Source organism: Typopeltis vanoorti, chromosome 6 (assembly GCF_054136105.1).
Source record: "Typopeltis vanoorti isolate ZY-2024b chromosome 6, IOZ_Tvanoo_1.0, whole genome shotgun sequence".
Classification (NCBI taxonomy): domain Eukaryota; kingdom Metazoa; phylum Arthropoda; class Arachnida; order Uropygi; family Thelyphonidae; genus Typopeltis; species Typopeltis vanoorti.
Genome location: NC_143554.1, coordinates 19,163,093 through 19,189,340, shown reverse-complemented (window position 1 = coordinate 19,189,340; position 26,248 = coordinate 19,163,093). Strand labels below are relative to the sequence as shown.

At 35.5% G+C, this 26,248-nt stretch overlaps 1 protein-coding gene across 1 annotated transcript in view; it reads right to left on the bottom strand.

Annotated features, from left to right (window-relative positions):
* Nucleotides 1-26,248, bottom strand: part of LOC150105317 (uncharacterized) — a 512,354-nt gene that overhangs the window by 5,694 nt on the left and 480,412 nt on the right. The window contains exon 7 of the mRNA XM_090393928.1: nt 11,304-11,471. Within this exon, the coding sequence (XP_090250054.1) occupies nt 11,304-11,471 (168 nt within the window). The remainder of the gene's footprint in view (nt 1-11,303; nt 11,472-26,248) is intronic.

Sequence of the window (26,248 nt, the reverse complement as noted above, 5' to 3'; positions counted from 1 at the left end):
ACATTATCCCCTCTGTTATTTATTATCTATATGGATCACAATATGAAGGAAAGTGATATTAAACCTGATATCAAAATTGGAGATGTTAATGTCAACTCTTTGCTTTATGCGGACGATGTTATACTTCTAAATAAATCCGCTACAAGTCTGCAAGATTCCCTGACTAAATTGAATAACTGTTATAATAGATATGGTATGAAAGTCGGCAATAACAAGACAAAGGCAATGAAAATAGGCAAAAGCACTGAAAATATCAACTGCCTTGTGAATGGAGAACCTGTGGAACAAGTAAAAAATTTCAGCTACTTAGGCACAATTTTTAGTAAAGATGATAAATTAAATATGGAAATAGATAACAGAATCAACAAAGCTGGCATGGTAGGACGTCGACTCAATAAATTCATATGGAATAAGAGAGAAATTAGTCAGAACACTAATTTCTCTCTTCCCTATTCAATTAGCTATATACAAGACAGTGTTCAAACCAGTTTTAACTTATGGATCTGAGAGCTGGGTCAGAAGTAAAGCACTTGACCAAAGACTAGAGACCACAGATATGAGAGTCCTGAGAAAGATCAGGAAGACGAACAGATGGCATCAATGGCAATATCATACTAAAAACAAGAATATTAGGAAAGAACTTGACATTGTCAGCATCCCGGAATGTGTTAGCAGAGCTAATCTCAGGTGGTATGATCACTTAAACAGAATGGGCGAGGAAAGATTACCAAAACAAGTGTTCTCTGCCAGGTTGGCAAGAAAACGACCCAGAGGAAGAACAAGATATAGGTGGATTGATAGAGTAAAAAGTTCCTTAGAAGATAGAAATATAAGATATGATAATGTTGGAGTCTTTACAAGTAACAGACTGATTTGGAGGAAAATTGTAGATAGGAAGTTAGTGATGATGTAAATTTTTCATGTAGTACTCATATCCTGTACACCCTTTGAGGGTACATGGCAGAAATTTGATGATGATGATGAATGATGTGAAATCACAAAGATATTACATGCACTTAACGAGATCAAATTTATAACAATCTGTGGATTAGTTACTATCACCAATTGTCAGACTGGTGGGCATTTTCATTGCAGCTACTTGATCGCCGTAAACATGCAGCAGTATGAAAGATATGTTGAAATCTAGACTCTAGACTAAATATACATACACAACACAATAAATATTTTTTCAATAGTTTTGATAACAACCCAATGGATATAAATGTGTAACAGATTAAAAAAGCTAATGATGAATCAGGCATTTTAACATTTTTTAGGGTAAAAACGAAATCTTGCTTGTTAATTTTTTATACACTGCATAAACACAACAAAAGGATTAAGCAAAAACCCTTACAGGGACCCACAGAAATGTTATTATTACCGGGGACCTAAAATCCTGTCGATGGCCTTAATTATATTCGAAATTAGAAGAAAAAAAAAAAACATTTTTGCAAACGTGTACTGAACGTGCAGTACTGCTGCTGAGATGCAGTATAAGAAATAAACCAATAAAGCAATCGCTGTGCCATGCGTTTTATTGTTTTATTTTTAAGAATTTGAATTATAATATGATAGGGAAATGTAAGGGTTTGTTATATTTATTTATTTTAGTTGTAAGTATAGTTATTAAAAATTAATTATTAATTAAGTAATAAAAATTACTAAGTTAACAGAAATAAAAGACTCGTCGAAAAATAAAATCGTGTCTCATGTGAAAACCTCCAAAAAAGTGACCCCTGGGGAGGCCTCCCCTGCCCCCAAGCTATGCCACTGGAATCATAACCTCTCCATTTTTGCAAGTCAGGGTCCTCTGCATCACTGCCATTATTCGATGTGAAGTCTTCACAACTTGTACAATGTTCCCCCTGAATTTCAGGTCCTTGTCAACCATTACTACTAGATCTCTCATCTCCTTTACTTCCATTAAACTTTCCCCACCAAGTGTATACTTTGCATCCCATCGTTGTTGACCAAATCTCAAAACCTTACACTTTGCAACATTGAACTGATAGTTCCACTTACCTGCCCATTCATGCAATCTATTCAAGTCCTCTTGTAAGGCATTAACATCAGCCTGACTGTGCATTGCTCTCCCCAGTTTTGCATCATCTACAAACAGCTTGATATCACTAGTTAAACCCAACCCAATATCATTAACATACAAATTGAACAACAATGGCCCCAAAAGTGGCACACCACCAGTGACCTTTCTCTTTCGGGATACCACACCCCCATATCCATCTTTCTGATACTTATCTGACATCCAGTCACTAATCCAACTCAGAAGTCTGTTAACCAATCCCATCTGTTTCCAATTTATATAACAGCTTGTCATGTGGAAGTTTATCAAAGCGTACACTACTCTATATGCATCTCCCCTATCCAACGTATTTGTCACCTTGTCATAGTACATAAGTAAGCTACTGAAACATAATCTCCCTTTAATAAACCCATGCTGATAACCACAGAGAATACTGCTGTTATCAACCCATTTCTGTATCCTACTTCTCACCAATCTCTCCAGTGACGACCCAATGTTGTACCTTCACTACAACTGCAGATATACAGACCAGCCTATAATTTGAAGCTACAGCCTTATCATAAACTTTATGCAGTGGAACAATTTTACCCTCCTTCCATCCCTTGGAATCTGTGCTGTTGTAAGACATGTAAGACATTAAATAGGCATGCCAATGCTACTGCCAATGCCCTGAAACATTCCCTTAAGATGCGTGGTGATATGTCATCAAATCCTATCACTTTATTGACATCAATCTTATTTATTTCCTCAAATCTCCTGCTTACTCACAATTAAGCCATCCTCTCCTATGTCCTCTACATTTAAGTTCTTAATGATTCCACTCTGATAAGGATGAAACATGCTTATAAATTGATCACTGAATACAACGTCTTCCTTCTGCAGCAGTTACCATTCTTTCATCCATTAAGTTCATCTTACCATGATCATTCTTCCTTCTACTTGCCACATATCTAAAAACTCTCTAGAGTTTTTCTTTGCCTGATATGCCAATTTCTGCTCATACTCTACTTTTTGTTTTCCTTACTAAGTCACTCTCCTGGCCTGTTCTTTATACTCTTCATGTGACTGATTATTACTATTATTCATCTTGTACTTCTTCTAAAGTACTTTCTTTTTCCGGATTTCATGCTTAAGCTCCACATTCATCCATTTTACACCTACCTTATTCACCTTTTGGCCTTCAGAATACATTCACACAATGATGCTAGTATGTATTTCTTTGTCAGTTCCCATGCAGTATTTATTTCCTTACCGCTCATTCATGTTATAGCTTCAAGATCTCTCCTAAGCTTGTCATAATCACCAGCCTTATAATTCCACATATATCCTTTCCTCATGAAAATCTGCATATAACAACCCAGGTGATTACTTCATGATCATTTTCACCAACCTGAGGAATTTTTAAAAATCCCACTCACAATTACATCCTCCTCTGATGAAATGATCAGATCTAAACTCTCAATCCTCGAGTGCCCTCCTTCATGTGCTGCCTGAGATAGTTATCTCTCAAGAACTCGAGAAATTCATTTTCCTTATTCCCAAATGCTATCTCTTCATTCCAATCTATACCACCATAATTATATCACCCATAAAATTACCCTTCCTATGGTCACTAATCCAAGTTGTTTATACATTTCTTCATCACCGCCCTCCACATTTCCAGGCCTATAACAACATCCAAACTAAATATGTCTTCCTCTCAACCTCCATGTTACACCACACTGCCTCATCACCATTGCTACTAGGGGAAATAGTAGCATTTCCCCCTTTCTTGTCTACATTATGTGGACTTAATTCCCCTACTATCATCAGCAGAACTCCTCTCCCTTATAGCCCTTTCTATCCTCACGAAAAATACTGTATCCTTCCATTCCTATTCCCGTTATGATATCATCTTCATTCAACAATGTTTCACTTATTCTCATGATTTTGGGGCGAATAAACTCAATTACTGAAACCATTTCATCCTCCTTATTTTTGATACTTCTGGCATTTGTAAATCCTTATTTTTGATACTTCTGGCATTTGTAAACAAGCACAGCAGTTCATTTTTAGATCTACAGCCAGTCCTATTCATGTGTTAGTTGCGATTTCCCCACCACACTTGCCCAATCAGCTTTATGACCACTTACTACATACATCTGCACAGTCTCAACTTTGCAATATACTCTATCTTCACACACACATTCACTGTTGCTTTCAACATCCACTCTCCCTATGTCATGTCTCTCTGTTCACTAGAGCTCTCCACCCCATTTCCCTGTTCCTCTTGCATTCCCATTCTCTCTTCACCTCTCACACTACTACTGTTTCCACAACACTTTTGTCACTTCAATACCACTCTCCTGATTTTTCCCTTCATCTCTTCTTCTGACCTCTTGCATGCATCACATACTGTACTTAAACACACTGAACTTTCATCCAGCAACACTTTCTGCAGTACACTTGCTCCAAAGCCATTTAAATGCAACCCATCAATACCTGTATAATTTCATTCTTCCCTCACACACACATGCAACACATCCACAAACTTCTCTCGCACAGCTCTGCTAGCATACCATTCATGATTTTGGCTCTCTGTTGCAATTCATCATCGTCATAAATCAGCAACACACTGACAACCTTTCCTATTACACTGTTATCTTTCACTCTTCTCAATAATCTCCGGATATTCCTGCTGACATCCTTCTTATGTCCACTTAGATCATTCATCCCTACAATCATGACTAACTGTCTTGTCTGTTTCTTCCTCATGTCCAATGCCTTAATTATCCTACTCATTCTCCAACCTGGATAGCAGATCCTATGGACTCTCTCAGTATATGGAGATACCATATACTGCTATTCTGGAATCATTTGTCACCTCTTTTATTCTTTTTTCTTTCATTCTGTTCTCTTGTATGATTTTATTAGTTTCCACTGGACACCTAACATCACTCCACATATTGCTCATTAAATTTTTCATTTCCAATAATTGTTTCATTAAATCTTACATTCTGACAATCTTACTCTCTATCTTTCCTGCAAGCTCACTATCTCTCGTTCTGCCGCATGTTACTTCCGTTTCCTCATTCATACAGTAAAACCTCGATATAACAGACTAATTTGGGTGAGTGGGGGTGTCCGTTAAATCCGAAAGGCCATTATATAATAAACTAGATTTTCTGAGTGCATATGTTAAAAAATTGATTTTCACATGTGACATACAGACTGGAAATTTTGTCCGTTAATTCCGAAGAATGTTAAATCGAGGTCCATAAAATCAAGGGTTTACTGTACAGGAATACCTCGATTATCGCGATTCTCGATTTATTGCAGTTTATAATTTGATACCAAAATTCCAATTATTGCACTCCAAATTCGAATTATCGTGGCTGCAAGATGTAGTCCACTACATATGCAACCAGTTCGAGTCGCTACTCTCCAGGTATCACTCTCTTGTAGCGCTTTGTTTTTATCCGACGGCGTCTTCTCACCACTTACCAGTAACTATCCGCCCTTTCCTGAAGTACATGTGGATATTTATTTCTCTTGTTATTTACCCCTACAATGAATGCTAAAAGAAACAAGGATGATTTCAAGTCTACAGCTATCAAGAAGAAACAGAGTGATCAGCTTAGGAGATAAGTTGCATATGATAAATAAGTATGAAGCAGGCATAACCAAAGCAAAATTGCAAGAGAGTACCATCTAAATGAATCAACTGTTTGCCATATTTTAGACCATGATGCAAACTATAAGCAACTAGGACAAAGTGCATCGACCTCTTCTGTGTCCCAAACTACGAGAAACAGAAGCCATCTTATGATTGAAATGGAAATGCTGTTGTCAGTGTGGATAGAAGATTGTAACCAAAAGAGAATTCCTCTTAGTCAAATGACTATAAAAACAAAAGCATTGAATCTGTTTGAAACTTTAAAAAGAAAACAATTAGAAAGCGAAAATGATTCGGCATCAGTAGTGGAAGAAACTTTCTCTGCAAGTTCAGGGTGGTTTGATCGGTTCAAAAAACGATCGAGCATTCACAGTGTTCGTGTACAAGGTGAAATTGCAAGTACCGATGAAAAGCAGCAGCTAGTTTTCCTGGTGAATTGCAACAGATCATTGAAGAAGGAAATTATACTGGTGATTAGATATTTAATGCTGACGAAACAGGCTTATTATGGAAAAAAATGCGCACTACAACATTTTTAGCAAAAAATGTAAAATCACAGCCTGGCTACAAGGTTTCGAAGGAGCGTGTAACACTTTTACAATGTGGCAGTGCTTCTGGAGATTATAAGATGAAGCCTCTCTTTATTTATCGTTCACAAAATCCTCACCCGCTTAGAAGTTTAGATAAAATTCATTATCTATATAGATCACATAACGAAGGAAAGTGGTATTAAACCTGATATCAAAATTGGAGATGTTAATGTCAGCTCTTTACTTTATGCAGATGATGTTATACTTCTAAATAAATCTGCTACAAGTCTGCAAGATTCCCTGACTAAATTGAATAACTATAATAAATTTAGTTTAATCCTTTATCCAAGCTTTAGCAAACAAAGTTTGCACCTGAAGTATTTTCAGGACTGAGGCAACTCGTAGCAAAGGTGGACCAAGTTCTGATCACTCCTGTCTCAGTATCTCCCATAATGCAAAGCACATCTCCTTGCGGATAAGTATAATGCTATGCATTAAGGGAAGGGCCACTACCCAGACTGGTGTTGACCTTTATTGAGGACTCGTCAGTGGGAGCCAGACAAAGCTCTGGCTGAGACAGGAGTGATGAGAGCTTGGTCCACCTTTGCTACGAGTTGCCTCAGTCCTGAAAATACTTCAGGAGCAAACTTTGTTTGCTAACACTTGAATAAAGGATTAAACTAAATTTATTATTGTCTAACCAAGTGGAAAATAAACTTTAAACATCTTTCTCTGAATCCAGAATAATTTAAGAATAAGGTGGTACACCTTTTGGCGTATACTATATATGACCTCCCCATTGCTTCTGGGTCTAACTCCCACTGATGAGACCTCAATAAAGGTTGAAACCGGTCTGGGTAGTGGCCCTTCCTTTAATGCATAGCATTATACATATCTGCAAGGAGATGTGCTTTCCATTATGGGAGATACTGAGACAGGTGTGATTAGAGTTTGGTCCACCTTTGCTACGAGTTGCCTCAGTCCTGAAAATACTTCAGGAGCAAACTTTGTTTGCTAACACTTGGATAAAGGAGTAAACTAAATTTATTATAGTCTAACCAAGTGGAAAATAAATTTTCAATAAATTGAATAACTGTTGTAATAGATATGGTATGAAGGTCACCAATAACAAGACAAAGATAATGAAAATAGGCAGAAGCATTGAAAATGTCAAATGAAATTGTGAATTATCAACTGTGGAGAACCTGTGGAACAAGTAAAACATTTCAGCTACTTAGGCACAATTTTTAGTGAAGATGGTAAATTAAATATGGAAATAGACTATAATATATTTAGTTTAATCCTTTATCCAAGTGTTAGGAACAGAATCAACAAAGCTGGTATGGTAGGAAGTCAAATGAACAAATTCATATGAAATAAGAGAGAAATTTGTTGGAACACTGAATTAGCTGTATACAAGACAGTGTTCAAACCAGTTGAATGAAGCTCAGATCCATAAGTTAGAAAGCTTTGTAACTTATCACTAAAAAACACACGTACTAACCAGTAATGACTATTTAATTCATAAATATTTCATCCCAAGTATCTTGGTAGGGAAATACCAGAGGTATTTCCCTACTGAGTGTTCCTGGCAAGATCTATGCAAGTATACTTGAGAAACGGTTGAGAAGAATTGTGGAAGAAAAGCTGGGTGAAGAACAAGCTGGATTCAGGCCAAATAGAGGCTGTCAGGATCAGATCTTCACTTTACGACAAATAGTGGAGAAATCATGGGAATATAACAAAGATCTGTATTTGAGTTTTGTCGATTTGGAAAAGGCATATGACAAGGTGCCAAGAGAGAAGCTATTCAATACGCTGCAGTTATCAAGCAATACTTAGTCTTTATTTGAGTTGTAAGTCAGCAGTTAGAATTGAATGAAGTACAGGAAGATGGTTTAGTGTTTAATCTGGTGTGAGACAAGGATGTACATTATCCCTTCTGTTATTCATTATCTATATGGATCACATTATGAAGGAAAGTGGTATTAAACATGATATCAAAATTGGAGATGTTAATGTCAGCTCTTTGCTTTATGCGGATGTGATGTTATACTTCTAAATAAATCCGCTACAAGTCTGCAAGATTCTCTGACTAAATTGAATAACTGTTGTAATAGATATGGTATGAAGGTCAGCAATAAAAAGACAAAGACAATGAAAATAGGCAGAATCGTTGAAAATGTCAGCTGTGTTGTGAATGGAGAACTTGTGGAACAAGTAAAACATTTCAGCTACTTAGGCACAATTTTTAGTGAAGATGGTAAATTAAATATAGAAATAGACAACAGAATCAGCAAAGCTGGTATGGTGGGAAGTCAATTGAATAAATTCATATGGAATAAGAGAGAAATTAGTCGGAACACTAAATTAGCTGTATACAAGACGGTGTTCAAACCAGTTTTAACTTATGGATCTGAGAGCTGGGTTAGAAGTAAAACACTTGACCAAAGACTAGAGACTGCAGATATGAGAGTCCTGAGAAAGATTAGAGGCGTGAACAGATGGCATCAATGGCAATATCATATTAAAAATGAGGATATTAGGAAAGAACTTGGCATTGTCAGCATCCAGGAATACATTAGCAGAGCTAATCTCATGTGGTATGGTCACTTAAATAGAATGGGAGAGGAAAGATTAACAAAACAAGTGTTCTTTGCCAGGTTGGCAGGAAAACGACCCAGAGGAATACAAAGATATAGTGGATTGATACGGTACAAAGTGCCTTAGACCATAGAAATATAAGATCTGATAATGTTGGAGTCTTGACAAGTAACAGACTGATTTGGAGGAAAATTGTAGATAGGAAGTTAGTAATGATGTAATTTTTTCATGTAGTACTATCGTATCCTGTACACCCCTTGAGGGTACATGGCAGGAATTTGATGATGATGATGTATCTTGGGACATCATCAGTACATTAGTTCAAACAATACTAGGAATAACATACAGTTACGGAGCATGATTACAATGGAATCTCAATAAGCGTGCAGTAACGTGTTATGGAAGTAAATTAAATATATCTGAAAAAAAAAAAAATAAAAAAAAAAAAATAAATAAATATATATATATATATATATATATATATATATATATATATATATATATATATATATATATATAGGTGGATTGATACAGTAAAAAGTGCCTTAGATGATAGAAATATAAGATCTGATAATTTTGGAGTCTTGATGAGTAATAGAGTGATCTGGAGTTAAATTGTAGATAGGAAGTTAGTATGTACATACATACATACATCTTCAAGGCCCACCTTTCCTAATTGGGTTGTGGGGGCAACAGCTGCAAGAGGAACTTCCAATGGTCATGATCCTCTGCTACCAAGCTCAGGTGTTCTGGTGGGATTCCCAAACATGTCCACCCAAAGTTTTCTATATAATCTATCCGGCGAATCCTTTGCCTTCCACGTGGCCTCCCACCCTCTGGGTTGGCAAAGAGGGCCTGCTGAGGGAGCCTCTCTTGTGGCATTCTGACCAGGTGCCCATACCAACGTAACTCTGATCTCTCAACACGGAAAAGCAGCGGTTGAGTATTGAGAGTTTCCCGAATTGCAGAGCTTTTGACTCCATCGAGTCTTGTCAGCCCCGCGACCCCTCAAAGGAACCTCATTTCAGCCACTTGGATTCGTGTCCGCATTCTTTCGGTCATTACCCAACTCTCATGACCATAGATACAGAGAACACAGAGAATATTTAGCATGTTAGGGAAAACATGGAGATCAAAGGAAATAGATTATAATCAGATTATTTAATACAACTATCAAATCAGTTCTATTCTATGCATCAGAAACATGGACAACAACAAAAGCAATTAGGAAAAAACTGCAAAGCTTTGTAAATTAATGTTTAAGAATTCTACAAATAAAATGGCCAGAAAATATATCCAATAAAGAATTATGGCAAATAACTAAACAAAAACATTTTCTCTGACTGACGTCATACATTCAGTCAGAGAAAATGTAGATGAACAGAACAGGTACTAAAAAACCCTGAAAAAGATGAAGTCAAACAACCATAGAGTGGATAATCCACAACAAAGAGGAAGAGAGATGGATCAAAGATGAGCCAGTGGAGAGGAATAGAAGAAAATATCAGAAAGACTGGTAAGATCTGAATAGAGATGAAGAGTAAAGCGCAATACAGAGTCAGATAAAGATCTGTGGTTGAGGCCCTATGCTCCCAATGGAGTAAAGAGAAATAATTGAGTAAGTAATGAGGTAACTAAGAAATATTTCTTGTAATGCAAAGATCACTCCACCATAATTTCATTAGACATCAGCAAGCACATACTACAGGGTTTCCCCATACCTTAGTGATGTGCCAAACAAATTCTTGTCAAGTGACCTCTTCTGAAGCTTTTCTTTAAGCCTTAACTCTCTGAAGATCTGTAACTTTTGACAGACCATCCATCCATTCATCTCAAATTGAAGGTCTGCTATTTTCAATTTCCTTCTCTATAAATTTTTTGAGAAGTCCTTCCATTTTTATATGTCCAAAATATTTCAGCTTTTGAATGCCATTGCTGTCTTAAGGAGTCTCATAGTCCTTTGGTTCCTTTCTAGGCCCAAGCTATATGTCTGCTTTCTACATATATGTGAATCTCAATAGACTCCTGTATTGCAAAAGCATCTCCAAAGCAACTATTTTTTCTATCTATCAGACTTCTTTAGGTTCCAAGTTTCACATTCATAAGTTGCTATCAAAAAATAGCTTAATCTTGAATTCTCTACTTTGTTGCTGGAGTGATGGATCCATCCTTCTAAAATTTAAGAAATTTCTGACCATTGTCTTAGTCATTCCTAATCAGCCCTGTCTGTTTCTGAACAGGAGTTCTTCACACTGATAAGAGATTATAAGATACTGAAAGCCACTGAGTTCCTCAATTACTTTCCCCTTAAGATACCACGTTTCTCAGGCCTTCTCTGTCTGTATTTCCTTCAAGAAACTAATCAAGAACTAAATATTTCTAACAGTGTAAATACTGATAAAATAAAAACTTTAAACCAATCAGAATTATTATGAATATAGAAATTTATTTTTGAATAAATTATTTTACTAACCAGTTTCTTGTGTGAAAACACTCTGACAAACAGTACAAGGCCACATCCGTAAAGGTGAGCTCACAGCTGTGGTTTCAGGATGACTGGCAATATGTTTTCGGAGTGATCCTTCATTAACATAAGTTTTGCCACACACTGGACATGGATGGCTAGTTGTACGACGTTTACCTAAGTGAATGACATGGAAACAATTTATTTAAATAAGTAATATTCTCTAATCTGTGATCATAATAACTTCAAAGCGTACTTAAACAGTTTTAACACATTAAATACTTATCATTGTGGGTCTTCTTGATAATACTACTATTTTTTTAAAACATTTTTAACAGTTTTATTATCTCTCAAATAAATTACATGCATGCACTAAAATTTAGACTAAATACAACTTTTATAATAATATCAATTATAATTAGTATAGATTACAATTAATACCATTATAATTTGCAGAATTGTCATCGATAAATGAGAATAATTCTTGTATCAATAATAATAATAATATTATTATTGATACAAGAAAATTTATAGTTAATACTGTAATTCACAATTACACAAAGTAAATAATATTATTTACTTTGTATTTTACCATGTAATAATATTAAGTAAATAATATTATTACATGTTGCAGTTTACATAATAATTTTTCAAATTAGTTATCCCTCTTTATAATTCATACATGCAAATACATATTTTATATGCAAAATATTACATAAAAACTATTATTATCATCTTCATTATGAATACATAGCATTGATTTATATACAACTAAGATATTATTATATTTTTTGTTCACTAAGAGATTATGTGTACAAAATGTACGTGTTTTCAATAAATATACATTTGACAGAAAGATTATTATAATTCAGGTTATTTACTTTCATACTGTTAAAATGCTGCAATTTCTGTTCTGTTAGAAGAGTTCAGTATAAGTGCTAAGTGAATAATATCAATGTTAAAAACAACAATAATAATGGTAGTTGTAAGGATAAGCAGATTTGGGTGCTGTAATCTGACTTTGAAACTACATTTAGATTTTATGAAGAAAATGGAATGACCATATATTCATTTAGTACTTCTTTTGGATGGAGCAGACTAGGCATTGTCGTTTCTGGTTTATGAAGTGTTTTTAAGTATAATCTTCTATACTAACTGTATTGATATAGTTTCCACAGTTTGTTTTAGTGCTGTAATTATGTGTTTTAAATTCTGTGGCAGGCTGTTGAATAGGATGAATATAAGATGCTCTCTTACTAATGAACTGTATGAGTTGTTGTAGTGCCTGCCTAGTTGTGTAGAGTTGGGGTTGATTGTGTTATTATTATTATTATCAATGCCCGACCTCCATGGAGTCAGAGACTCATCGTGGAAGATACTCACTATTGCATACAATGCTTGTCCAACCGCGTCTTAAACTGATTCAATGTGTCCACATCCACAACACACTCAGGCAATGCATTCCACTCAACAAGCACCCTCCATGCAAAGAACCTGCTTCTCACTCCTTTGCTCACATCCTCCTTATACAGTTTCCAGCAATGGCCTCTTGTTCTACTCCCCTCTCCAATTCTATGAAAAATCTCTTCCATGTCTACCTGATAACAATCCCTGGCCAGTTTATATGTCTCAATCATATCCATCCCCTCTTCCTCCTATTCGCAAGGCTCTGCAACTTACATTATCTTGATCTGTCCTCGTACGCCATATTCCAAAGACCACTGACTACCTTTGTGATTTTTCTTTTTCCAACATATTCTCATCACCACGAAAACCTGGCGACCAAATCTGTATACAATAATCCATATGAGGCCTGATTAAGACCTTATACAATGAAATCATAACCTCTCTATTTCTGCATGTCAGGATTCTCTGCATCATTGCCATTATTCGACGTGATGTCTTTACAACTTGTGCAACATGGTCCCTGAATTTCAGGTCCTTGTCCACCATCACTCCTAGATTTCTCATCTCCTCTACTTCTGTTAATGTTTCCCCACCAAGTGTATACTTTGCATCCCATCGTTGCTTACCAAATCTCAAAACCTTACACTTGGCAACATTGAACTGACAGTTCCGCTTACCTGTCTATTCATGCAATCTATTTAAGTCCTCTTGTAAGGCATTAACATCAGTCTGACTGTGCATTGCTCAGTCAGACTCATTGCATCCCCAGTTTGCATCATCTGCAAATAGCTGGATATCACTAGTTAAACCCAACTCAATATCATTAACATACAAACTGAACAACAACGACCTCAAAACTGACCCCTGTGGCACACCACTGGTGACCTTTCTGAAATAAAAGTGTTATGAAATAGGTGTTTCTGTTGTTACAATAGGTGTTACTGAAGTAATCTATTAGTAACAGTATGCAGTGTTTCAGGTTTTTAATGCTCTTAATATTAAGCCTCTAAAGCACTGTTGAAACAATTTTTCTTATGTAATTATTCTAATTTGGTAGATGATTGTTTGCAGTGTTTGTGTAGACTTATACCTAAGTATAGATTAGCAAATACCATGACTTATATGACTTTTTTTTAAGTTAATTAGAATCATGTCTTTCACTTGGAAGAGTTTTGCTTCAATGATGCAGAATTTGGTATATAAGTATTTTATGGGTTTTTAACAATTTGAGATGGTAGTCTGTGCAAAGGTCATGACATTCAGCATATTTATGCATATGATTTCAGGGCAGTGGTGTGTGAGTATAGCACAGACTGTATATATGATTGTAATACTCATTATAATAGTGTTCATTATAAATTGTGCTTTGGAGAGAGCAGTTTTGATGTGTGTATTAATATAATATCATTATTATTATATTTTATTTATTATATTATTCTTATAATATAATAGTATCCTCATATTATTATCCTCTTGATCTCCATGGAGTCATAAGACTCATCATGGGAGTCAACATTAATCAATACAAAGTCTATTACACCACTCTTTACACTCATCCACTGCTTGCACCTTCATCGCCCTGTCAAGCAATGCATTCAATGCTTTGTAATCAATATAAACTTGATTTGGATTATAAATTTGGTTTGTAATCAAATACAAACTTTGTAATCAATACAAAGTCTATTACACCACTCTTTACACTCATCCACTGCTTGCACCTTCATCGCTCTGTCAAGCAATGCATTCAATGCTCCTACCACTTTCCATGCAAAACACTTATTGTGTACCCTTTTACTAATTATTTCCTTTTGTAACTTCCAGGGATGACCCATTGTACTTCTTCCTTACCCTTGTTATACTACATGAAAAATCTCTCCAGTGTTTGTATGATAATAACACTTCAACAGCTTAAATGTCTTAATCATATACCATCTTCATCTTCTATTCACCAAACTCTGCAGTCTACATGCATGACCACCATACTTTTGTCTCTTGTTCACCGTTCTCAATACTGCGGCAATTCTCTGAGATGTGTTTGCAATCTTTGCAGCATGTCCTCTGAACTTCAAATTTCTATCCACAATCACACAAGATCCTATGCTTCATTCACTTCTTCCAGCATAACACCACCGAGTATGAAGGATCCCATGTGTGGATCCCAAATTTCAAAACTTTACATTTACTTGCACTAAACTGATATCCCCATCCATTTACCCACCTTTCCAATTTATTGAAATTACAAATGAATGTCTGATGGTTCATGAGTTGTATTCTTTCTGAATATCTTGAACTGATTTGATATTTAAAATGTTTTCAGATGTAACCTTTGTCAGAGTGAAGTTGTGATTGAAGTTCTTTGTAACAAGAAGAATAAGATCTGTTAATATCGTTTTTAATTATAAATTTTAAGCTCAGCTGAGTAGTATACTAGTATTTTAATGGGAGTTTTATATTCGTTTAAATGTAATGTCTCTGTTGGAACATTGTGCTATGATGTAATTATATGGAACACTGCATTAAATGTTTGTTTGTTTTTTTATCTAAGATCAATCTAGAGTTTGCCTGATTTTCTTTCACTGAACCGCTCATTAAATATTTCGAACCTAGGAGACATTTGCATGATTTCTCACAACAACCAATCAAATGATATCACAAGAAATCTTCTGGATATATTAAAATTACATACATCACAGTTTCTTATATTATTATTAAAGGAATAAAGCAATAAAATAAATGACACTTTAATACAGAACCTTTTCATGTCTATGATATACCCTAAAATTACATAAATAAAATTAACTAACAAAACTCGAAAGGAATTACATGAATAACATTTTATAAGCAAGAGACCAACAAAATAAATTTAAATAAGTCCTGCTTATGATATGGTAGATCACGTTAATTATGAATGAAGTATTATTAATTATAAATATCTTCATTCACAATTTAGCAAAGGCTTACTCTTTCTCTGAAAAATTTTTCTTTTCACATAGATCTCTGGGAGGATTCAGACTTTCTACTTCTTTCCTGAGGTCTCAAATAGTGCCTAGTCTGAATAAAATTTAATTTCTCATTACAGTCTGTGTATCTATTTCTCCACTTGGATTCTTGCTGTTTTTATCACAGGGAAAAATTTGTTTGCTACACCTATAGTGGGACAATGTCTTTTCAGGGCAGAAGTTCTGTTCTCTGTCACTAGAATTGAGTCTTAGTCGTCTCATGATTGGGTGATTTGTTCTATTGGTAATCCCTTTGTGATTACTCATTCCTTTGTAATTCCTTTCTCTTCTCATATTTCTAGTTCTGATATGTAAAGCAGTTACTTTAGAAAAATTAATTTTAACTGACAGTTGATTTCCAGTACCAATTTCTTGTTCAGGATTGGACACTTGATGTTAAGTCAGTGTTAAGTTGTGTTATAGGCTGATCAAGTACATCAGAGTTTGTATCACTATCTTTCACAGTTGGTTTATCTACAGATGATTGTACTCTATTAGGAGGTTCTTCTTCATTAGGTATACAAAATCTTCCTGTTAGTCGCATCTTTCCTGTGCATACAGACTTATTGCTTCTTCTGACATTTATTTTTCTGTTCATTAGGGATATTTCACCTTTTGAAAAGTCACAAGAGACGTGATGCTTCTCCATAAAATTTGTTCCTGATATTATGTGAGAACCCAATAAGTAAGTCTTGGTAGACATAGAATCTAATATCTGGTAGATAAATTTTAGTGCAAACCTTCTCGTATGCTGTAGAGTTCGAGTCAGAGAGAGTGATAATTCTCACAGGTCTCCTTAATTTGGCAACGTTTTTCCACAACTTATCTCTTATTTTCAAGAAATACTGCTTACTGATGGTTGAGGCATTACAACTTGTGTCAAACAGAATGTTACATTTATAACCTTGGACATTTCCTGTAATCTTCATCATTGATTCTCTCAATCTAGGGAAATTTTGAAACTTATTATATTCTCTGTGAGGAATGTGTCCAAAATTAGAATTTTGTTTGTTGTTAGAGTAATTTCTTCTATCAAAGGAGCAATGTGTCCAACTTTATTCAACTAAAGCATTTAAGGAGGATCTCTACGGTCAGTGAGATATTCTCTCCTTGTCTGAGGTTGGGAGACAATAGACATCTGTTGTTTAGAGTTGTCTAGTGCTTGAACTACCTTATCCAGATTAGCCAAAATGTGCTTGTTTTGTCTTTCTACTTCCAGTTTGATCATCTCGCTAATTTTATCTGCTGTGGGGTTGAAGTCTTCTTGAGATTTTTCAGTGATGGCTGCTAATTGTTTCATCACTTCATCAAAACTATTCATTATTGGTTGTTGCAGCTTCTCTACTTCCTGGTGAACTAAGGTTTATACTTCTTTAATTAATTTCTTGTTGGATTGTTCATTACTCTCAGATAAGCAGTTACAATATATGGAATTCTCTTCATTAATTTTCTTCCCTTCCTCTTTCTTTTTAGTCTCCTTTGAGGTTTCATTTAGGCCTAGGGAACAATCAGTCCTTTCTATGATGTTTACATGGCCTACACTGGATGAGAGACAAAGGTCTCCTATCATCTGTTCTTTCTCTTTGACAGCTATAAGGCACTCCTCTAGTGTGGTGATCTTCTTATTATAGGCTGTTTCCCTGAGTTCTGGCTTAACACCGTGTCAAAACTGTTGATATACTGCCCAATCCAAATGAGGTTTATCTGCATTGAATACATTCAGACTGTTAGAAAGAGTTAACAAGCGATTGTAGAATTTGGCAACACTCTCCTTATCCTTCTGTGTGATCCTTCATAGTTTCCACACATTTGGTCCAACACTTCTCAGTTTAGAAAATTGAGATAATAAAGCTTCCTTTAAATTTTGAATATTCAAATGTTTCTCTAAGTGCTGGAGATGAGTATCAAAATGTTTTTGCTTTACCAATTAATTTGTTTCTGAGCAATATCAATAACTGAAAGTCAGTCCAATTTGCTGTCTCTCTGAGTTTTTCAATAAATGTAAAAAATGACAATACATCATCTGACTCCTCTCCTGAAAATCGAGGAAAGACCTGTTGGGGGTTCACAGTTCTGAAGAATTCACTGTCTTCCATTCCTGTGCTAGGTGCAAGAGCCATATTGGATTATCATTTACTACTTTAATTCTCACAACTTCAATATTAAAATTATTCAAAATATAATTCTTTGCCTGATTTGTTCCACAACCAACTCACTGTGATTCACTTAACCTTACTACTAAAGTTTTAGGAATTAGTTCCTCTTAAGTTAAATATAAAAAAAAACTTAATCTCTCAATACTCGTGAATCAACATCCTGTCGACTGCGCCATTTTGTTGGATCGTAGCTTAATCAAGTTTTATCGTCTTATAGTTCTCTCTCGTTAGTATTTAACTAGTTGTAGGCTGATATATCATCCAAAGATAAAGAAAATTTGTATTATACTGCGCCACTCTATGTTCTGAATTGCATGAGCAACTTTGATAAATCAACCTTCCACTGTACCAGGTTATTATAAAGCTGATTTTAGGCCGAGGTTCTTACTAATAAGCAAAGCTCCCGCTTTTGGTTCGAAATATTTAATGAGTGGTTCAGTGAAAGAAAATCAGGCAAACTCTAGATTGATCTTAGATAAAAAAAAACATTTAATGCAGTGTTTCATATAATTACATCATAACACAATGTTCCAACAGGGACATTACAATTAAAGGAATATAAAACTCTCATTAAAATACTAGTACACTACTCAGCTGAGCGCTTAAAATTTATAATTAAAAACTATATTAACAGATTTTATTCTTCTTGTTACAAAGAACTTCAATCACAACTTCACTCTGACCACGGTTACATCTCAAAACATTTTAACTATCAAATCAGTTCAAGATATTCAGAAAGAATACAACTCATGAACCATCGGACATTCATTTGTAATTCTCTAAGCTCAGTCAATCAAAATTAGTTCTTATAAGTTCGAGATTCCTAAATTACAACAAATAGACTTCTCAATATTCTCGTTCAGTCAATGAACACTTAATTCAATAATATAGCATTTGTCACTTAAAGAGGGAAAAGTCTTAGCACATCACACATTCAATCTTGACTCGCTGAATACAACAACCTAGGAATAAATTACTTTCGGCAGAATTAATTTTCATTACTTCTCACTAAGTATAGTAAAGGTAATCTTACTAGGATATAGCTTCATCACATCATAAGGAGATCAAACAACATCTTTAAAGTCCTTGCTGACTTTTACTTTGTAGTAACACAAACTTAAAAGAATCTTCTATTTCCGGGATTGATTTATAGACTCGGAAGAATATAACCTTTTTGTACTTGGTTTAAATTATCTACCCATTTCTTCCTTTTCTTATATGTATTATCCTATGTCCTGCACTTTTCCACTGCTAGGCGTTAGGAAGTTTTGGTAGAAATCCAACTACGAAAAAGGTAAGTTAAAATGCCAAGTGATTCACGGCCCTTTCTATTCTGTTTTCGGCATGTCAAAATCCCCGTTCAGTCTCTAGCTACTGTTCTCTATACTCCCCCCCACTCGTTTCTCCTTTTTACTTTAGTTTTCATGTCCACTCGTTCCTTTTTCCTGCCAGTAACTGGTTCTCACCGGTTTAGCTCACTTCGAACTTGCTTTTCCCTTGGTATATAGTAGTTCATGCTCCAACACGCGCTAGGAGAAATTTGCATGATTTCTCACAACCAATCAAATGATATCACAAGGAATCTTCTGGATATATTAAAATTACATACATCACAGTTTCTTATATTATTATTAAAGGAATAAAGCAAATAAAATAAATGACACTTTAATACAGAGCCTTTTCATGTCTATGATATACCCTAAAATTACATAAATAAAATTAACTAACAAAACTTAGGGCTTCCCTCGATGAGTCTAAGGACTCCCTGGAGTCACCCGTAATAATAATAATAATAATAATAATAAACTCAAAAGGAATTACATGAATAACATTTTTTTATAAGCAAGAGACCAACAAAATAAATTTAAATAAGTCCTGCTTATGATATGGTAGATCATGTTAATTATGAATGAAGTATTATTAATTATAAATATCTTCATTCACAATTTAAGAGATCCTAAATTTAAAAACTTTACATTTACTTGCACTAAACTGATATCCCCATCCATTTACCCACCTTTCCAATTTATTGAAATTCTCTCGAAGAGCCAAAACATTAGCACTATTGCTGCAAATCCCTCCCAAGCTTTACATCATCTGCAAACAACTGAATATCTCCTGTAGTGATGTGACAATGTCAGTGACTTGACTTGTCACCTTCCTACTCCCTGATACCGTTCCCCCTATATAAAATTCACAGATATCAGAAAACCAATGAAATCCAGAAACTTGATATTCAAACCCATATATTACAACCTAAAAATTGTAATAATTACAAGACTTTCATTAAACAGCCAAGTCAATGATACTGTCAGTTCCACAGCACCTTCCCTTAATATGCATGGTGAAATTCCATCTAGTTCCCCTGCCTTACTAACATTTAATGTACTCAGTATTTGGAATATATCCTCTTCATTCACTTCTATCACTTCACTACTCTTTATCCTTCTAGGAATAAACGTGTAGAAAGGCTTATGCGTTCGTCATACATGTTGTTTTATTTTTGACAGTATATATCAGAACACAGAATTATAAGTAAATAATTATTCATTGACTTATTGCTGATATTTCGCTGGTGTTATAATCAGCATCTTCAGAGCACAAAAACATAGTTTGTCACAATATACGAGACTACAACAACATGGTGTAATCAACGGACTAGGTTAACAAAATTGTAGCAGCAACACAAAGATTAAAGTCCTAATTAGAAGCCCTCTATCTGAAAAAAAAATATATAAATAAATAATTGCAGTTACTACACAAAGACTAAAGTCCTAAAAAACAGAGAGAAAACGCGGTACTAGTTATGTCTTAAGATGACTGTCTTTCAGATCTTAGGCAAATTTATACAGCCATATTTGTTGAGATTTGGAGTATGTTTCAAGGCTTCTGTTGCTTCTAAGAATAATCTCTCTGACTTGTAAGAGCTTCTGTGCAGTACTTTTGTTTTCTTCCAGTTGATCCTGTGTGCAGGGATATCCAAAGCATGGTCTTCTGGGCATGGCTAGTGATAGTGCCGGATGCATCTTTTATGTTCACTGATGCGGATGTTCACAGTTCTTTCTGTTTTACCGTAGTAAATTTGATCACACGAACAGGGCACTTCGTAGACTCCTGGATGTGATAAAGGAGGGATGCTGTCCTTGGGTGAACGGATGAGAGTTGCTAATTTGACACACGGTCTGAATACTGTGCGTGGTTCATGTTTATTAAGAATTCTAGATATTTTTTCGGATGTGCCTTTAATGTATGGGATGGTGACTGTTTTGTTGTAGTTCACTGTGGTGAATAGTGGGAGGGGTTTCTTAGGAGCATTTAGTATTTTGTGGGGATTACAGCCATTGGCCAAGAAGGTGTGCCGTAATTGAGCCAGTACAGCAGTAAGGGCATTGTCATTGGAACAGATTGCTCTCGCTCTGTGGGTTAGCGTTTTTAAAATACCATACTGTTGAGAAGGGTGATGGTGTGATTGTTTGTGTAAATATCTCCCTGTATGTGTGGGTTTTCGAAAAACTGAAAATGATAAGAAACCATCTGGAAAACGTGTATCCAGGAAGGGCAGACAGTTATTACTTCCAGTTCCATTGTAAAGTGGATTTTTGGATGTTGGCTATTTAAATGCGCTAAGAATGTTTCCAACGTCCCTGGGCCATGTCAAATAGCAAGCACATCGTCAATATAGCATAGCCAAAGTGTTGGTTTGAGAGTGGCAGTATTGATAGCTAGTTTTTCCAGGTGTTCTATGTAGAAGTTGGCTGGGGGGGGGGAAGAGCCCATAGCTGTCCCATCTAATTGTTTGTATATTTTCCCTTTCCATGTGAAATATCCTGCATGTATTGTGAATTTAAATAGTTCAAATATATCAGGGGAAACTGTGACTTTAGTAGATTAAGGGTTTCAATTAGTGGTACATTTGTGAATCGTGAGGAGATAGGATTCTAGGAATAAAGTCTGCTATACTAGAATGGCACACTCTAATAAAGTGATCATTAAACAGCTCAATTATGTCATCTGCACTGGTCCCATCTCCATTCTGCAAGATTATCCCAACACTGTCATTTCTATGACTACTTACCACATAGCGAAAAAAAAACTTCTTGGGATTCCCCTTGGATTGCTGCACTAGCTTCCTCTCATATTCTAATTTTTCTCTCCTTACAATACTAGTCACTTTCATTATCTTGGCTTGAGCCTTATATTCCTCATACAACTGTTTTCCACCTCTCTATATGTCATCCATAATCTTTTTCATCGGCAATTCCTCTATTTTTCTTGTCATCCATTTGACTCCAAGTACTTTATCTTCTTCACTCAATGTATACAATCTGCCATTGCTGTCAACAATTATTTCTGAAGTATCTACAATACACTATTGACCTCTCTTCCTTCAAATTCTTTCACTATTATACTGATATAAGCTGGTTTCTAAGTGATACTTATCTGCTTTATAATTCCATATAAATTCCTTCTGGCTTGATACCTCTACATGCCTATTTATCCTCCAAGTCAGGATTATATGGTCACAACAACTGGGGGAAAGTATGGCTACTCAATCATAATCAGATTCTCTGATGCTATGACCACATCAAAAACCCTTGATCCTTCTGTTCCTTCCACCATATTCTGCATAAGATAGTTGTCCCTCCAGAAATCCAATGATTTCAGTTCCCTAAGAACTATATGTTGCTTCCTCTGCCCAGTTTATATTACTATAGTTAAAGGCCCACATTTCCTGCTCATCACCTATATTTCCTGGTCTATCATCCCTCTTACATATCCTGTCCTAGAAACTCCAGAAGTATGAGGGGAATAATAATGGTTATAAGAATACTGGCAGCACACTCGGTTTTCTGTATACAGATGCTAGGAGAATTAGGAATAAAGATAATGCGTTTGTGGCACTGATGGACTCATTCTCTCCAAAGATTGTTGGTATCAGTGAAACTTAGTTAACTGAGGAAGATGTTCTGACTGGAATAGAAATCAAAAGATATATGCTATAATGCCATAAGAAATATGCTATACCTTCACCAAAAGGTATAGCATATTTTGGCAGGATAGGGAAGGTAAACATGGTGGAGTGTTACTCATGATAAGAGATGAATTGTGCTATCTCATATATTCTCAAAACCATTACTGATTCTCATTTCTACTGTGATCATCCAACTCTGAGAGGGCACAATTCATCTCTTATCATGAGTAATACTCCACCATCTTTACCTTCCCTATTCTGCTGAAATTGTTGGTATCATTCACTGATACCAACAATCTTTGGAGAGAATGAGCAAATCAATGACACAAACTCATTACCTTTATTCCTAATTCTCCTTGCATTTGTAAACAGAAAAACCAGAGTGCTGCCAGTATTCTTATAGCCATTATCACTACCTTTATACTTCACCTGGCTCTGCATAATAGTGTACATCCTCTCATTGCCTGTACACCCTCTGAAGCCTCTATCCCCACATAAAGCCATCCCTGCTATGTTCCACCCATGCAATTCTAGTTTCCCTGTCCTGAAACACTCACTTGCCCAGAAAACAACAGTCTCTCAAAATACCTGCATCCTTCTGCATACAAATATAATCTAGCTCTTGCATACAGCTCTCTTATATCTTCAAATGTACTCCATGCATCCACATATTCCAGACTTCTCCTCTTCCTACACATTCTTCACTATCATCTCATTCATTATTATTGATCTTCTCCTTCATTCTGTATTATCATACCAGGGTAACATGCTCACTATCTTTCCTCAGACGAGTCTCTACAGCACTATGCACAAATCTCGAGCTACATGATTCATGCTACCTCTCAGGTCATTTGTACCAACCAATATTATCATCATCTTTACATTTTCACCCCTTTTCACTGGCATTGCCATGTTCTCTAATTATTCCACCAAACAAGCACTCTACTCTGCAAATCTTGAATCAATGAATTACCATATGTGATACTTTGAACAGATTCAATTAACCTTCTCTCACTGCTTCCAATCTCTCTCTCTCCTTTCTTTCCTCATTCCCCCCCCCATTCTTTTATCTCTCTATACCTTGCCTCCATATTCTCTCAACTTTCTCCAAATTCCTCTCTTCCTCTGTCTCTCCCATTCGCTTGCCTTCCTCTCTCTCCCTTGATCAGTGACCTCCCCCTTCTCTCACACCTACTCTCGTTCTTCTCACACTAGTCATTCTCTCCAGCTTCCTAATATCTTCATTCATCTCCTTAATTAAGTCTTCATTCCTTCAATTTCCTTTCTCAGCAGTTCTATTTCTCTCTCCACACATCACGCTGTCAAATAACATTCACAAACACAATCATTGCCATCAGACAAACCATCTCCCTCTGATACACAGTCTAAGTTTATATCTAAATCTTTCATATTCTCTCCACTTTCTAATGCCTACTATTATCTACAAAATGCATTTAATTAGTTTCTGAAGCACTACCTCCACTGCAGTTGCATCCTGAGATTGAAACATTTATGCCTCCCATCCTACTGTCTACATTTCATGCACACATGTGCATTCCTGTCCTTTACCTGTTACATTTTTAAACAATGAGATGCATACATGGGGCATGTATACTAAGCTATGAAATCATCAACTGTGCTATGAATAACATAGTCTTTAAATGGTGGTGGGCTGAGTGACAATGTGTTAGAACTAGTAGCTGCCACGCTGAATACAATTGATACAACACTAAGACAATAAAATCCTAACAAAGACCATATAATCATACAAAAAATCGTCAATTTCAACAGTGCAAGCTTCAAAAACAGTATTGGTAATGAAATAAACACAATAATGTCCTTCCTTATGACTAATACTTAACTTTTTTTTTTAATCTTTATCTTTTATTTTTAATATTTACTTTATCTTTTTTTCACATCAATTGACATTTGTATGATAAATAGCCTTGAAGTTATGTTGTAACCAAAATGCATAATCTTACACTTTGACACACTGAAATAACAATGTAATTCCTGAGCTCAAACTGAAGATCATTCAGACTGGACAAATAAATCTCCCAATTTCAGTATCTGCTGTATGTCGCTGCAAGATGCTATTCACCATGTATACATACACAAATTAAATGGATATGAAATGAAAACTGAACCGCACAGCACATCACTAGAATAAAATGCTAATTCTATTCAAGATCATACATTATACACCAAACTCTGGTATCTTCATAAAATCATGAAAAGATGCTTATTACGCTTATATTTTCATTATATTTCAAACCAGCATCTTCAAAGCACAACCATTTATTACAATGCATGATTGATAAGAGTAGGAAACAATTCAAATTGTAACAACAAAAGATCTGAAGTCTTAATTTAGTGCCCCTCTAATATATATAAATAGCAGTTGTTTTTTTTTTTTGTTGTTGTTTAATAGTTGCTGGGTTTAAATTGATCTTAAGATGACTGTCTCCCAAATTTCTGGCAAATATCATAGCTGTTGCTGACTCAAAAAATAGTATGGTTTTAGTATGATGAATTTATAATAAAATCTAAGAACAGAATGAACAATGCATCTAGGTTTCAGCTTGCAGAATCTTATGACAATATCCTGCAAAGTAATTTGATTTGTTTGAACCAGAATGTGTAACTGATAAGTGGTATTTTTCTGGAAATATGCATCATATAAAAGCCTATTCTATCAACAAAAAATTAGTGTAATAAATTATATTTTTCAAAATAATAATGTTGTCATTATTCTTCTTCATATTCATATTATTTATTGACTTTTCTTTCTTCAAATGGTTCTCATATAAGGGAGATCTCCAACCATGACAACATAGTAACACAAATTACTTTATGAACCCCCCCCCTCCCTGATTGACTTATTGGGACTTATTATTATTATTACCACGGGCTACTCCAGGAGTCCTTAGACTCATCGAGGGAGGCCCTAAACATCATGTTCACACAGCTGTTCAACATTCTCACAGTATCTATCATACCTTGCCTTGAACTCGCTCACTGTCATAGCACCCACAACAGACACTGGCAGCTTATTCCACTCATTTACCACTCTAAAAGTAAAGAACCCAGCTCTAACACCCCTGCTAACCACGCTCTTGCCCAGCTTCCATGGGTGTCCCCTAGTTCTCCCACCACCAGTCCTGATCTCAAAAATATCATCTGAATTAATCCTATAGAATCCTTTTAGCAATTTGAATGTCTCAATCATATCTCCCCTTTTTCGCCTATCAACTAGTTTCTGCAACCCACAAATCTTCAACCTGTTCTCATATGGTTCATTCCATAGACCTGCTATCATCTTAGTCACTCGCCCCTGGATCCTCTCAACCTCCTCCCCATCAAAAAGGAACCGAGGTGACCAAATCTGGGCACAGTAGTCGAGATGAGGTCTTATCAGGG